This window comes from Xyrauchen texanus, chromosome 24 (assembly GCF_025860055.1).
Source record: "Xyrauchen texanus isolate HMW12.3.18 chromosome 24, RBS_HiC_50CHRs, whole genome shotgun sequence".
NCBI classification, from domain to species: Eukaryota; Metazoa; Chordata; class Actinopteri; order Cypriniformes; family Catostomidae; genus Xyrauchen; species Xyrauchen texanus.
In genome coordinates, this window is record NC_068299.1 from 14,816,864 (window position 1) to 14,831,235 (window position 14,372).

The 14,372-nt window shown below is 37.7% G+C and overlaps 1 protein-coding gene across 1 annotated transcript in view; it reads right to left on the reverse strand.

Moving 5' to 3' along the window:
* Nucleotides 1-14,372, reverse strand: part of LOC127617884 (tyrosine-protein phosphatase non-receptor type 13-like) — a 46,054-nt gene that overhangs the window by 8,964 nt on the left and 22,718 nt on the right. Inside the window, exons 25-42 of the mRNA XM_052090023.1 lie at nucleotides 13,997-14,186; nucleotides 12,980-13,185; nucleotides 12,417-12,512; nucleotides 10,469-10,923; nucleotides 9,443-9,755; nucleotides 8,977-9,147; nucleotides 8,689-8,863; nucleotides 8,207-8,417; nucleotides 8,063-8,100; nucleotides 6,564-6,647; nucleotides 5,870-5,934; nucleotides 5,312-5,473; nucleotides 5,063-5,237; nucleotides 4,271-4,347; nucleotides 3,769-3,842; nucleotides 3,025-3,173; nucleotides 696-841; nucleotides 381-471 (exon numbers count right to left, since the gene is read on the reverse strand). Coding sequence (XP_051945983.1) covers nucleotides 381-471; nucleotides 696-841; nucleotides 3,025-3,173; nucleotides 3,769-3,842; nucleotides 4,271-4,347; nucleotides 5,063-5,237; nucleotides 5,312-5,473; nucleotides 5,870-5,934; nucleotides 6,564-6,647; nucleotides 8,063-8,100; nucleotides 8,207-8,417; nucleotides 8,689-8,863; nucleotides 8,977-9,147; nucleotides 9,443-9,755; nucleotides 10,469-10,923; nucleotides 12,417-12,512; nucleotides 12,980-13,185; nucleotides 13,997-14,186 — 2,878 coding nt within the window. The remainder of the gene's footprint in view (nucleotides 1-380; nucleotides 472-695; nucleotides 842-3,024; nucleotides 3,174-3,768; nucleotides 3,843-4,270; nucleotides 4,348-5,062; nucleotides 5,238-5,311; nucleotides 5,474-5,869; nucleotides 5,935-6,563; nucleotides 6,648-8,062; nucleotides 8,101-8,206; nucleotides 8,418-8,688; nucleotides 8,864-8,976; nucleotides 9,148-9,442; nucleotides 9,756-10,468; nucleotides 10,924-12,416; nucleotides 12,513-12,979; nucleotides 13,186-13,996; nucleotides 14,187-14,372) is intronic.

Here is a 14,372-nt window from a genome sequence, read left to right on the forward strand (position 1 = left end):
AGTGAGTACAAACAGGATAACAGTGGCTGTGGTTTGAAAATGCCACCACATAGGTAAGGAGGCCGCAAAGCCACAACGAGGTGTCAGATAGCCCAAAATGATCGGACACCCAAGAGTAAATAATTAGGGATTGGTTACGTTTCATTTAATTGCTGTGTCATGTGTTCCACTGTTAAAGGTATACAGGGGCCTTTCATCGTGTCTGCTGATGTCTCAGACCGAACAAACATTCTTTGCTCTGTGGTCTTCATGGTTTCAAAATGGTGTGAAAATGTGAAGCGTAAGGAATTGGGGCTCACAACTGGCAATACAAATCTTAACTAAGGGGACTAGTAAAAGAGGGGTTTGGGGTGGATTATGGGATAAGCAGAAGGACTTACAGGGAAGGATATCTCTGTATCTGTTCTTCTCACGGTTTTCAGGTGCTTTTCCAACCAGGCAGTTGTCTGAGGGTTTCAAATGCTCTAAGGCCTATTGGGAAAAAAAGCAATACATATTCTTCTATTTAAGCACTTGAATCATTCTTTAAAGGACGTTTTTATGCGTATAATTGACAGATCATCAAGAGAGGGATTCATATAAACATACTTACAGTACATGTAAAACACTACAAGAAAATTGGATTACAAGGAGGTTGGATTTGTTTGCTTGTTTTAGTCACTCAGTTGTATCATGTTGAGATAGATGGATCTTACCATAAACTCTTTGATGAGGTCTTGCTTGTCCAACTTTTCAAGGGCCTGGATGAGGGCTTTGACTCGGGAGCCAGAGTACTGGCCATTCTTAGAAGGGGATATCACTGCAAGACTGACAAGCTCATCTTCTGACACAACTGGTCGACCTTCATGTAATAAAGTGATCATGGGCAAATATTATTTTAAAGTGCTTGAAGTATCCATACACTAGGTATAGGGAGCATACAAATTAAGGAGCCATTTCTAAAAAAAATTCACTAATACTCATTGTCTCACATTAATCTAATAATATTAAAATCAATTCTATTTAAAGGTGCACTCAGTAATTGTTTTCCCCATTAAAGAAATTAATTGTAATTTTGAAACATATGTATAGAATTCCACTCACATGAGATGAGGACTCTAGTCATATCAGTAACCTTTAAAAGCTGTTTTATTCTACATGGGGCAGGGGCGTCCTCATGGGGGCTGCCATTTTTTAATCACATGACCAGATGAATACAACTAATCTCAGTAACTGTCTTGTTATTGGACACTCACACTCTTGGATTAAATTAATCATGCCTGATTGTGAATACATTTCTACAATGTCATCTGTAACTGAAAATTATTGATTTTGAATGATGCTGCCTCCACACTACTAGGTGTAAGTCCAAGATGACACAATCAAAAAGTTACTGAGTGCACCCTTTAACAATACATATTTCAATTATCAGTAGTAAAATACATTAAAATACACTTATGTATTAAAATAAACAGAATTAATAAGATGATAGTTAAAGATGAAGTTTTTCATTACTGTGACTAACGGAGAGAAGGGTCTGTCTGCGTCCTGCAAGACTACTACAATACACACCCACTACTAGGTGCGCCCACTACAAGGCACATCCACTAAATGTTATGCCTCCCTTCAAATAACCTGTGAAGTACAAAACTCTTGCAACAATTACATGTCACATTCATAAATTGTGTTTGCTTGACCCACAGCAACCCTACACCTATAGCTGTCATTACCCCTAAACCTAACCTCAATAAAAAAAAAAAAAATAGAAGTTTGTAAAATTATAATGTACTGCTACTGAAGTTATTTTCAATGCAATCATACCGCTATATCACTAGGTGGCGACAGTGAGGAGACTGGTCATAAATATTAAGAGGAGAAGAAGCTAGCATTTCTGCTAAGCTAAGCAGTGGGCTAACCTTTTAACTTGTGAGCTAACTGGAGAAAACAGAAAAGAGACAAGTCTAATTTCACATCTTAATTTTAATAATGTGATATGTTTTAAAGTTATTATTTGTTATATTTACTCAGTTAAAGGGATAGTTAACCCAAAATTTTAAATTCTCACATGATTTATTCACCCTAATGCCATTCCAGATTTGTATGACATTCTTCTGCAGAACAGAAATTAAGATATTTAGAAGAATATCTCAGCTCTGTAGGTCTTCAAAATGCAATGGGTGCCAACATTTTTAAGAAAATCCACAAAAAGGCTTTACAAAAGTAATCCATACGACTCCAGTGTTTTAATCCATATCTTCAGACACTAAATGATTTGTGTGGATGAGAAACAGATTCATTTTTAAGTAATTCATTTTTTAAGTAATTTTTAAAAATTATAAATGATCCTCCCTTCCCAGCAGGGAGCAATATGCACAAATAATGTGAATCACCAAAAACAGAAGAAGAACAATGGGAAAGTGAAGTTGAGATTGACTGAGCAGGGTGGAGAATTTATAGTAAAAAAAAAGACTTAAATGTTTCTCACCCACCCCAATCATATCGCTTTTGAAGATTAGGATTTAACCACCAGAGTAGATTTTTTAGCTTAAAATGGTCTGCACCCATTCACTAACTGAAAATCTTCCTTTGTATTAAGCAGATGAAAGAAAATGATGAGAGAATTAAAATTTTGGGGTAAAGTATCCCTTTAAATTTGAATAATTCTTTAAGCCAATAGAATGACTTTATGATCCAAAAAGGGCATTACTTTTAGTTAGAGTGGATGTGTTGTGTAGTGGGTGTTCCTTGTCTTCTTGCAGGAAGCAGACTGATAAACTTGATTGAAATTGAAAAAAGACATTTTTTTTCAAACAGGTTTCACCAATACCTGTCTCCCATTGGTCAAATAAACAGATAGTTCCGCCCCCGAACCCACACTATTGGTTAAGCAAAATGTGGTTGTGCAGGACTGATTGACAAGTTTTTGCAATTTATTTTGGGGGGGAGAATGTTAAAGCTGTGTATTAAGCTGGGAAAGAAGAAAGTATTTTAACAAAAAGATTTTTGTTAAATAGGAAATCCAACACTAAACGTAGTCTCATTTACCTGTATGAGGAACTGTCTCTTGAGGCGATGGCAGAGAAGTGTTGTCTTCATCATCACCCTCGTCTTCCTCATCACTGCTCCAGCCGTCTGACTGGCTATGCTCTTTGCTCATGGCAGAATGTTCTAGATGCTGCCTCGGGGGATTTGTCCTGAAGGGGGTACGGGGCAGGAATGAGCAGAGACCTTGACCACATTGCTACGTTCCGGGGCCTGTTATCATGCAAGGCAGATTTTCCTGCGATTTTTCCACCTAAAATGTAAAAAAGCTGCTAATTGCAAATGCTACGTGCTACAACATGTGCGCCTCGGAGGTCAACCTAACTAGAAGCCATAGTTGTGATTATTGTCAGATTGGGCCTGTATTTCATTAATGACTCTTTAGCGCCTCCCTGTGGTGATTCGTTTTGAGAGCTATGTTGAAAAGCAACAATCAAAAACAAAACAAGAACAAACAAAATTGCAATGAATTGCAGTCCTTATGACCTGGTTAATGATTAGTCATAGCGCCTTGCAAAATGTATGAAAAAAATAAACAAACTGTAGTTTCACTTATGGTTTTACCAAGTTTAACTGAATTCAAAACACACTTTAAGATCTACTACTGCCCAATAAAGCAGAAACTATTCTAAATTGATGTTTCCATTTATAGATTCTGTACAGATCTTTAATGATGCCCACTTTGTTACAGCAGTAGGATCAACAAATCAAAAATCAACAAAAATGCAGGAATTCAATGACACTCACCTTTCCTGTAGCATGCCCGTAACTCCCACTGACGGACAGCACCTCTGACAGGTTGGTGTCCAGTTTCGACTATCCTACAGGCAAGAGACAGAAAGAAAAAGGAGAAAGAGAGAGAAAGAAGAGACAAGTGATGAGTTAACTCGGCTCGGCCACCCTTACTCTCATCTGAGTTTCAACTGTTTCATCTGACGGAAATAGGAAGCGGTGCTAATTAATTTTATGGTGCACCTCTCTAGGCAATGGAATATGTGGACAAGTAACACTCATTTACAAAGACAAGGCTTTTGTCTCCCGGTCTCATCTGTTCTGGGGAAGGGGATTCAGTTTACTGTAGCAAGTAATCATCTCAATATTGTTATTTGAAAAGTTTACACATAACGTGTCCATGCACTTCATGGTAAGTTAACAAATTCATATGAATCTATATGCAAAAGTGTATATCTTAGGTCCTGTAACTGGTCATCATTTAATTTAAGCACAGAAATGTCAAAGGTTTTTATACCTGCTCACATTCCCCTCCAAGACCATGACATTCTGAGATCTGGAAAGACACATGATCAGCGTGTGTGTCTGTATGCGCTTTAACATCTGCAAATTAAGTGTTATAAAAGGAGGAGACCGTTAAACCAGTAAAACCAATATTAAGGTATATAAAGTGTAGGTTTATTAGTTGTATATAAATACAGTGGAGCCTGAAAGTCTGAGACCAAGTTATCTGGAATACAAAATGTAAACTCTTATTTAATCCTGGAAATAAACTGAAAGTTTTAGGATTCTGAAAATGTTAAAACTTTGAAAAGTTATGTTGCAAAATATTAAAATATTTATGATTCTGCATTATGACTATGAAACTTATCAAATTACAAATTCCATTGAAGAAAACACGATGGTAGCACTTTATAATAAGGTTACATTTGTTAACATTTCTAAATGCATGAGGTATCGTGAACTAACAATGAACAATACATTTTATACATAATTTATTCATTTTTGTTAATGTTAGTTAAAAAAAAAAAATACAATTGTTTCTCAAATCATACTGGGATAACATAATCATCAGTTTTTGCCAGTTTGAGTGCATGCAAAAGGGCGATATTCCAAATACTAAGAAATTCTGAACTTTGTGTACATTTTTCAGTGAATATTTTCACTTAAATTTGAATGCTAATAATAGTGGTATCAGTATCTATGACCCCCCTGTGTGTATAAATGATGCTTCTAGTCTAGTATCTCATGATCCAGCACAGAAGATGGAAAGTCATAGCAGAGCAGAGTGTATTAGAGGGTTGCTGACCTGCACAATTTGATGTGTTTAATTCTTGAGAGTCCTCAGCAGGGAAGCTGGAACCAGAGCAGGTTGACATGGGCAGGATGTCCCTACATACGGTCAACTGAACCGTGCCTTCTGCCTTCCGCAAAATATCCACCACTTTACTGTGGCTCAGCCCTGACACAATGATGCCATTCACCTACAAAACACACAGCACATTATATGGTGATGCCAAATCTGTGGATCAGAATTATTAGAATTATTTGCATATACCTCTAAAAGGATGTCTCCCACTCGCAAGCGACCATCCTGCTCAGCCACGCCTCCGCAACAAATATCCCTCACTCTCAGTGTGCTCCCGTGGACTCCACCCACCAGAGCAAAGCCCAGCCCACCCCTTTCTAGCTTGGTGAACTCCACCTGTACAATACAGCTCTGCAGAGAAAATGGGAACAAAGGAAATTTACTAATGATAAGAATTAGAACATTATTGTAAAATGTTACCAAAGATTAAAAAGTCTTAAATGTTATATAGGACAGACAGAAAGATAAAGACAGATATTCCTCTTCCTGTCATTTCAATTCTGATTTAACTTTTGATCTGGAGTCATTTCTTACATTCTGAAATTTGCCCAACCCTGGTGTCCACTCCCATATTCTAAAAATGTTTTAAAAGATTTATCTTTGAATAGTGTAAAATTTATGAATTATGTATCTAGTGCTGATGACGATGACAAAGGTGTCTAGAGGTAAATGACATGGAGAGATTACAGAGTTAGAATCAGACTACAGTCCATGATATCAACATAAAAACCAGAACGAGACAGTTACCTCCTGCTCTGATGTCACGGAGAGCCTTTTCCTGAATCGTGAGGCACTCCCAGCAACAAGTTTAACTGCAACAGAAATGAGAGAGAGAAAGATAATGAAATAGAGGGAAAAAGTAAGAGAGAATCTGTGTCTAAAAAAAACTCTCTGACCAAAATGAAATAAATAAATACATTTATATTTTAAACACATAAATCAACTGAGGATAAATGTAACCATTACACCGCTAGGAACATCATACTCATTGAACATAGAACAAGTTACTGAAATCATAAAAAAAAGACAAAATCAACTTAAGTATCACACCAAATCTTATCCCTCCTGCTAATTTGGAAACCAAGAACTCTGTATTGTAACGGAGAACAAATCCCAAACTCACAAGTGTCCCCCTCCTTTGCTGCCATTCTGGGGGAGATGTGTTGATTACCTGCTCCGAGCTACCTACTGTAAACTATGCTCGCCTTTTCAAGCGCTTTAGGACCTCCTGGCCAGCTATCTCCTAGCAACCCGGATGCCCACTAGATCAGCTTGGCCTTTTATTCGTCAGACACACGGAATAGCTATTTTGATCGGCCAGAGGAGGCCATGTCCCTTGCTAATAATTAATCCTGCACCTGCTGCCCTCTGAGCAGGACATGCCATGTCTATCAGCACAGAACTCCCACACAACAGAGAAACAGGAAACCAAAGGCTTTACCATCTGCAGAAGCTGCCTCCACATCAGGTGAGCTGGGCTCTTCTAGATGAGGGAACAGCTTTTTCTCCTTCCAATCAAACAAACCTGAAGAGGAGAAATAGTAAGAATAAGTACCAAGGAGATATTTGATGGGAATTGTGTAGAGTATGCTTCTTCAGAAATCAATATTTGTTCGGTTTTACCTTTGTCTGAACAAATATTAATCCAATTCAATTTATTTTTATAGCCCTTTTCACAATGCATATTGTTCTTGGCTCTAAACAAATGTATATGATTTACAAAAGTTATTAAAATGGCAGGAAAGTCAGCACACTGTTGCTTGCAAAACATTTAATGAGCTCACCACAGAAATAAACAAACATGATGTTTCGTGTTAGACAAACCTCTAATTTTAAATGTTAAAACTGCGGCATTCAACAAATCCCACATACAGGGAAGGAGGGACCTATGTCCTATCTAGGGATCAAAATATAATAAAGACTTATGGTGGGCTCTTTTGACTGTGTACAGTAAGTAACCCCTCCGAACACTTTAGCAACTACATAGCAACCAAGGAGAAAACCCTAGTACCATTGCAGTGAGTTTTGCATGGGGAAGCACAACTTACATTTTCTTTTAAGCAAAATGTAAACAAAAATCTATTAATTTATTTTATTTCAATTTAATACCACATGAACAGCAAAATTCTGTTCAATCAGAAATTCTAACGCAATTGAACCACACTGGCAAAATACAGTGAAGATTAAAATCAAGTCAAGAGAATCAAATATTACTCAGGACTGACACCCATGGTAAAGCCCTCTAATATGTGTTGACACCGCTCATAAAATCGAAATGGCCAGTGAAGCGTGTAGTGAAAGCCTGGGCTGCTCTACAGCACCACTGGAGCAGCTCAACACCTAATTTCTGTCACTTCAGACTAGACTGAACAAAATTGAACACGTCGATCACGACTGCCCTCTGCAGCCCAGCCTACACCCTTACATGCCCAGAGCCACCGAGAACACAATTCACTGACAGCCAGAGCTGTTACCTCGCCCATGGGAAGGTTAAAGACTCTGTATAATGCCATGTAATCATATGACTTAAAATACCAACAATCACAACTCTCAAAGTGAATTAACAACAGAGATGGAACGATTTGTCTTAATAAAAACAAAGTTAACAGAAAAAGGAAAAAGCCACAGAATATCTGGGAGTGTGTGTATTCAATTATGTATCTGTATAAGGACACAAAATAGGCTATAAGGAAGGTTGGAAAAATTGGATTGAACAATGGATTTATTTTCAATTTAAGTATCAACTTTGCCTCAGATGTTACTCCTAAAATTCTTAAGACATAAAAAGAGATAAAAATGAGACAACAATTGAGATTTTAAAGAGATTTTTCTTTCTTGTGAGATTGAATGTGGATGGAATATGATTCAACCAGTTCCAAGTCAATTATGGCTGTAATTCAAATAGACTGACTGCTATTATGGTTTCAGTCAAACACGTACCATTCCATTTACTTATTGGTGTTACTGGCTGATCATCTCTGAAACAAAGAAAAAATGTAACAACATTTACAAATGCAAACACTGACATGTAATGAATGCATTTCCTTAATCATACTGTGCGATACACTAGAAATCTAATCTCACCTCATGGCTTTGAATCTGACTTTGCGTGGGGCACTCTCACATACTTTTACTGCATCCTCCAGTGTCATTCCCAGGGTGCACTTCCCACAGATGTAAACAATCTTGTCATTGGGCTGGATGCTGCCTTCCTCACTAGCGGGTGAGCTTGGCACCACCTCCAGAACATAGATTCCCTGCCACTTGCTGCCAATGCCCCCTGTGAGCTTGATACCTGCACAGGCGTATGGAATTCAAGTCCAGAAGTCAAATGTTACAACTGTCTCTGTTACGTGGATGATTGAAACAGAGGTTGAGGGCAATTGTAACACATGTAACACAAAAAATCACATTAACCATAAGATCACTTCATAAAAAGACTTTACTGAGAATATGCTGCATAAGTGTGAATATAATCACTTTAGATTTTAGTGATTGAAGAAATTTACTGTTGCATTTGCCCCCTTTACAATTGACCCTTATCTTCCCTTACAGTATTTCCTCACCTAGTTGTCCTGATGGAGTCTTGGGTATTACAATGTCTTGGAGTGCGTCAGGAGGCGGTGGGGGCAGCAGATTTTGCACAGCTCTGCACAGCAACATGTGCAGTCTTTTGGAGGAGCACCTGAGAATTCTAATAGCCACATCGTCTGTCACATTAGTCACATCGTGACCATTCACCTGAAAAATATGAGATAATGCCATCAAATTTCAATCGTATCAAATCTTCTGTAAAAATCTTATCATAAAGTTAGATTAGATGTAAAAAGATTAATAGTGGGGGAAAACAGTACAAGGACAAGCCTGTCTCCTGCTCTCAGTCTTCCGTCTGCTTTGGCAGGATTATCCAGGACATCTTGGACATAATAGCAATGGTCAATTTTACTCCTGGTGATTGTAAAACCAAAGCTGCCACACCACGATTTGGTGAGTGAGACGGTCAATTCAAATTCCTTCAACATGCCCTTAAAGAAGAAAGAACATATTAATGAGATTTATAAAAAGGAAATTCTGCTAAATAACAAACCATCAAACAAACACACAGCTTAACCTGCAATACTTCCAAGGTCTACACGCTTCATCACAGCTTCTGCAATATTCACTAAATAAGAACTGCTTGTGAACAGAGTGGCTATGCTGGTACACCAGCTAGACCAGCATGAAAATGTATACAGGCCTAAGTTAGTCTTTTTAAAACCAAAAAAAAAGAAAAGAAGATATCTACATCTCAAGGCAAAGGCCTAATCAACCAGACTTCACCTTTTGGGGATCTTCGTCATCCTCATCTTCATATCCCCAGCAGTTGTTGCTGGATGAGGGGGTAGTGAACTGGGCAGAAGCCTGAGGTTCTGGTGGGGATTCTAGTTGAGGTACTTCATGGTAGGGTGGAGGTGTGCATAACATTGAAGGAGAAAGGGGTGGTGGAGGAGGCAGATCACTGAAGACAGCAGTGCTGCAGCTAGGGGGACAGAGTGCTGTGGTGCTGATGGTCAAGTATTCTTCATCAGCTATGACAGTCAGGCCATGAGCTGTGAAAACTGAAGCACTCCCGTCCATACCTTCACTGGAATGACTGTGAACAGATCATATTTGTTTTTCCATTAATATCTACTGAATTTAGCTTTTATAAAAAAAAATGTAAGATCTTATCAAACCTTTTATTGGTCAAATCACCCATAATATTGTGTCCCCCAAAAATTGTCACATTTAAAAATCCATGCAGGTCAGTGCATCAGGTAACAATATATCAAACCAAGTGCAATTTATTCATGCATAGTTTGTATGCTGAAGCCATTTGGTTCAATATTTTGTTTTAAAATGCAATGAAATACATTTTTATACGAGAATTAAAGCTGAAGCATGTCCTTTCTGCGCCACTAATGCCAGCCAATGGAATGGTAAAATATAAACATTGTTTTCAATCAGCCTTATGAATACAACCCCCATCCAAGCCAATGTCGTTGTGTCGGCCTGGATGGGTCACCCAAAACAAACAGTGGAATTTTTATAGTGCCACAGAAACACAGTGTTTACAGTTTGAGAAAATGAGCCTATGGACGGCCTACTTACAATTGTCTCTGCACATTAAGCTGGGATAGGAGAAAATATTATAACACAGAAAAAGATACACACTTCACCTTTACGCATCCAAATAGGTTTTAGGGGGACTGTATCTCAAAAATACACCAAATCATACTAAACAAATGCCAATTCACCTCTGTGCATGAAAGAAAATATGTCACCTCTGTTTCATACAAGTACTAAACAGAACCTAAAAGCTGTTACCTGGTATAAGCTGAGCTAAGAATACTCTTTGAGGTGGTATCATCTTTTGACTCTTTCTTATGGCATGTAATTGCTGCTTCAGGGGCTACTGAAGTTGGCGAGGTGGTGGCAGTTGTCACTTTAAGAGTGCATGGAGTTGGCGGAGGAGTTGAGGGTGGGGTTTTGTTCTTATGCTCCTCTTCCATCATGGCATGAGGTTTTGATTGTCCAGCTTCAACTGAGGCTGGAAGTGAAGGTGGACATGTAGGGCTTGATGTAGTCTCGTCCACCAGCTCACTGTCTTGGCTCTGTTGGGTCACAGTGATCTCCTGAGTTTTCTCCGGGGAACCTTCTTTCATTTGGCCCATCTGCATTGCCCTCTTCTTGACCAAGTCTCTAAAGTCTGGTGCGTCAGACCTTACTTGCAGGTCTAGAGACTTGGATCTCAGTTCACGGGTTGGAAGTGTAGAAAGACACTGTCAGAGAAGGATTTAAGTTTGGGAAAGATCTCAGTAACTGCAGTTATTGAAAAAACTATTTTATATTATATTTTTTCATTTAAACATGGAACAATACAACACAATTCCAGTTTTTAACCTTAGCAGTATTCAAAGCGCTTTACACTGCATATCATTCACCTATTCACAGACCAATGATGGCAGAGCTGCCATGCAAGGTGCTAGCCTGCCATTGGTTCAGTGTCTTGCCCAAGGACACTTCGTCATGTGGAGTAATGTGGCATGTGGAATCGAACCACCAACCCTGCGATTAGTGGCCAACTCGAGTCACAGCTGCCCAATTGATTTTATTTTCTCCCAAAACACTAAATAGCAACAAAAACTACCACAGCACTTTCCTAAACACCTATGTACACCTTTGTCACTATGCATTACAAAATTTTCCTGACGCATGAAATCTTTGTGTGTGGTGTCTACAGGTTGATTTTGAGGCAAGCTGATCTAATTTTATATATATATTTTAAAATGTTGCAAATGTCACTGGCCAAATTGACATAGCTAATGAAAATCCCAGAAATGAAAATATTTCTTTAGAGACAAAACACTTATTTATCATTTTCAATTTTTCAGCATTTGGGTAAAAAGCCCCCCTGTTGCAGTGGCTAAAGGCTCCTATAAAACACATTGTTTTTCTTAAGTGCGGCGAATAGATTTGTTATGAAAAATGTTCAAAGTGGGCTCAGACTGACAGATCCAATCATAATAGAGATTAGGTTTTTTACAGAATTCTTGAGTTTTAATAAATTGCAAAATGTGTTTGAAATTAACAGGAAAAGGTCAACTTTTTTTCTGAAGAATTTTGAGTAAGCATCATCTTTATTTGTAACTCAAAAAAGCATCTTGATGTCTCAAAGATATTTGCATTATTTGACAAATTGTGCCCTGTAACTTTTGCCCCAGTATCTACACAATATCACTATAAACCCCCTTTTACCCCAAGTGAGGGAGCCTTTTACCCCATGTGCTTTATTGAAAAACTGAATTTTAATCTAAACAACCTTCCGCTATTTTTTATTTCTAGACAAATTATGTTGCTCCATCAATATTCAATAAAACAAAATCTAAAATAATTGTTTTTACATTGAAACATTTTGTGACCAGACAAAAAGCTAAATTTCCTTAAGGGGTGCCTTTACACCCCCATTGTACCCTATAAACTTTCTATACACCCCTCTGTACATGATGTGTGTTTTTTTTTTTTTCATTTTCCCTGAAGATAAAGACTATAAATTGTAAAACTGCAAACGTGTATAATGGCTATTTTTTTTTTTTTTAACTTTTAAGAATACACTCCTATATATAAATGGTCTAACAACTAATGGATGAAAACTATTTTTATTTTTATTTCATGGGGCTTTAAATACTGAATATAAAATTATTTTACACAAAGAAGAAAAATGATGTATAGTTGCTATCAATAGCATCATGAACTTATCAGATGTACTGTTTACCAGGGAGGTGCCAATATCCAGACGTTCATCCTGTGACGGTCTGCAGATTGACAGCCTGACCTCAGATGGAGATTTCTGGAGGAGATGCAGAACTTCCTGTGGTAAGAGAGAGATATGTTTTTCATGAAGGGTTGACATATCTCTTAACAACTCATTTGAATTTATGTATGAACTAAAGCGGGTAAGATATTATATGTCTTTGAATAATCAAGAAAAAAACAAATACACTATCATATCTTGATAAAATTAATAATTCATATTTATAAAAATGTATTTAATTTGTTATTTAATTCAAAATGAAAATAAGCAAAAATGGCTAATTTCCTTGGATTGACTGTGATGTTGATGGGCAAGTTTTTAGAAAGAATGCTAAGCATGTTCCTTGACCACACATACATAACACAATGTTATCAATCAGAGAAAAACTAAACTATGCCACACTACTTAAAATATACTTTGCTTATTATCTATCCTACTACATCCCACTGCATATTTAATATTTATTTGTCTCACACCTATTTGACGTGTCCAGTCCTGGAATGCTGGATTAATATATCCATTACCTCATAGGAAAGGCCTCTAACAGGTTCCCCATTGACAGCCAGGATTATGTCTCCTTCCTTCAGAAGCCCACAGTCCCCTGCAGGCTGAGCAGAGGAGAGGCTCTTAATATGCACCATGCTGCCCTCATAAGGACTCGGCTGATATATTAGGAAATTGAACCCCAAGCCACTCTCACTCTTCTGTATAGTCACCTCCACAGTGTTCTCTGCCACACAGAAAGGATAGGACATTCTCAATTCGATGTTTGCTGTGGGTACAGACTCAGTGTTCCTTACAAAAAAATAAAAATGAATTGCCCCTTACAATATTGTACAGTTAAATAAACTAAGGCTTTATTCACACTGCATATAAATCGGATTTGTTTTTCAAATCCATTTTTAAGGACTGACTGTCATCAGTATATTTTACAAATTCATGCATATGCTGCATCCAAAACCACTTACTCTTTTGCTTATTAACCATTTAATACATGAATGCCACATGTGAGTGAAAATTTGTGAATTCAGACAGCTGAACACATTACTGTAATTTGTTTATGATGTTACAGTCATGTAGGGTATCAAATTAAATTTATCTTTTCAGAAATCATATTTTAATCTGATTTTAAACCACATGTGGATGTGTTTTGGATTGGCCTGGTAAAAATTATATTTCATGTGGGGTTTTTTTTCTGTTCAGACTATAAAAAGACAACTAAATGGATTTGAATCGGATATGACAAAAACAACAACAACAACAACAACAACAACAACAAAAATATAATTTTTGCACAAAGCTTAAATTCTGCAGATAAAATCAATGTAACTACCAGAACTGATGTGAACATACAGTATGTCAACCCAAAAATGCAATTATTATGTTTTAATGTAAATATAAAAAACAATGCCCCTCTGGATAAGTTCTATATTTGGCTGGATCTTTGAGTTATATGGGTCTGGCAGCTAGCACAGTGTCGCTGTCAGATTCGGCTGAAATGTTTGGCAGAGTGCTCTCCCCCTCTCTTAGCCCCTATTCACCATCTGACACAAAGCTGAAGTCCTTAGCCCTGACAGACAAGGACGTTTCCATGGCCACATCTCTCCTTAGGGGGGTGGGGGTGCTCTGCACACTGAGGGGTGAAAAAGATCTCTGCCTCTCCAGCGTGGATGAGGCACTTGAACTGTCCAACACCACCGGAGGTTCTCTCTCCAGAACCAGGCTCACCACCTGAAATAGCAGAGCATCCTGTCACTAGCTATTCAAGCATTTTTGTCTTGTTATCAAGTAAAACTATCTAAAAATCCTCAAAACAAAATAAATTTACTTGAGAAGCATAATTGCATAGCACAAAGGTTTGGTGAAGCGCAGAATTGGACATTCCACAAAGGTTAACACACTATTTCAATCTGGTTC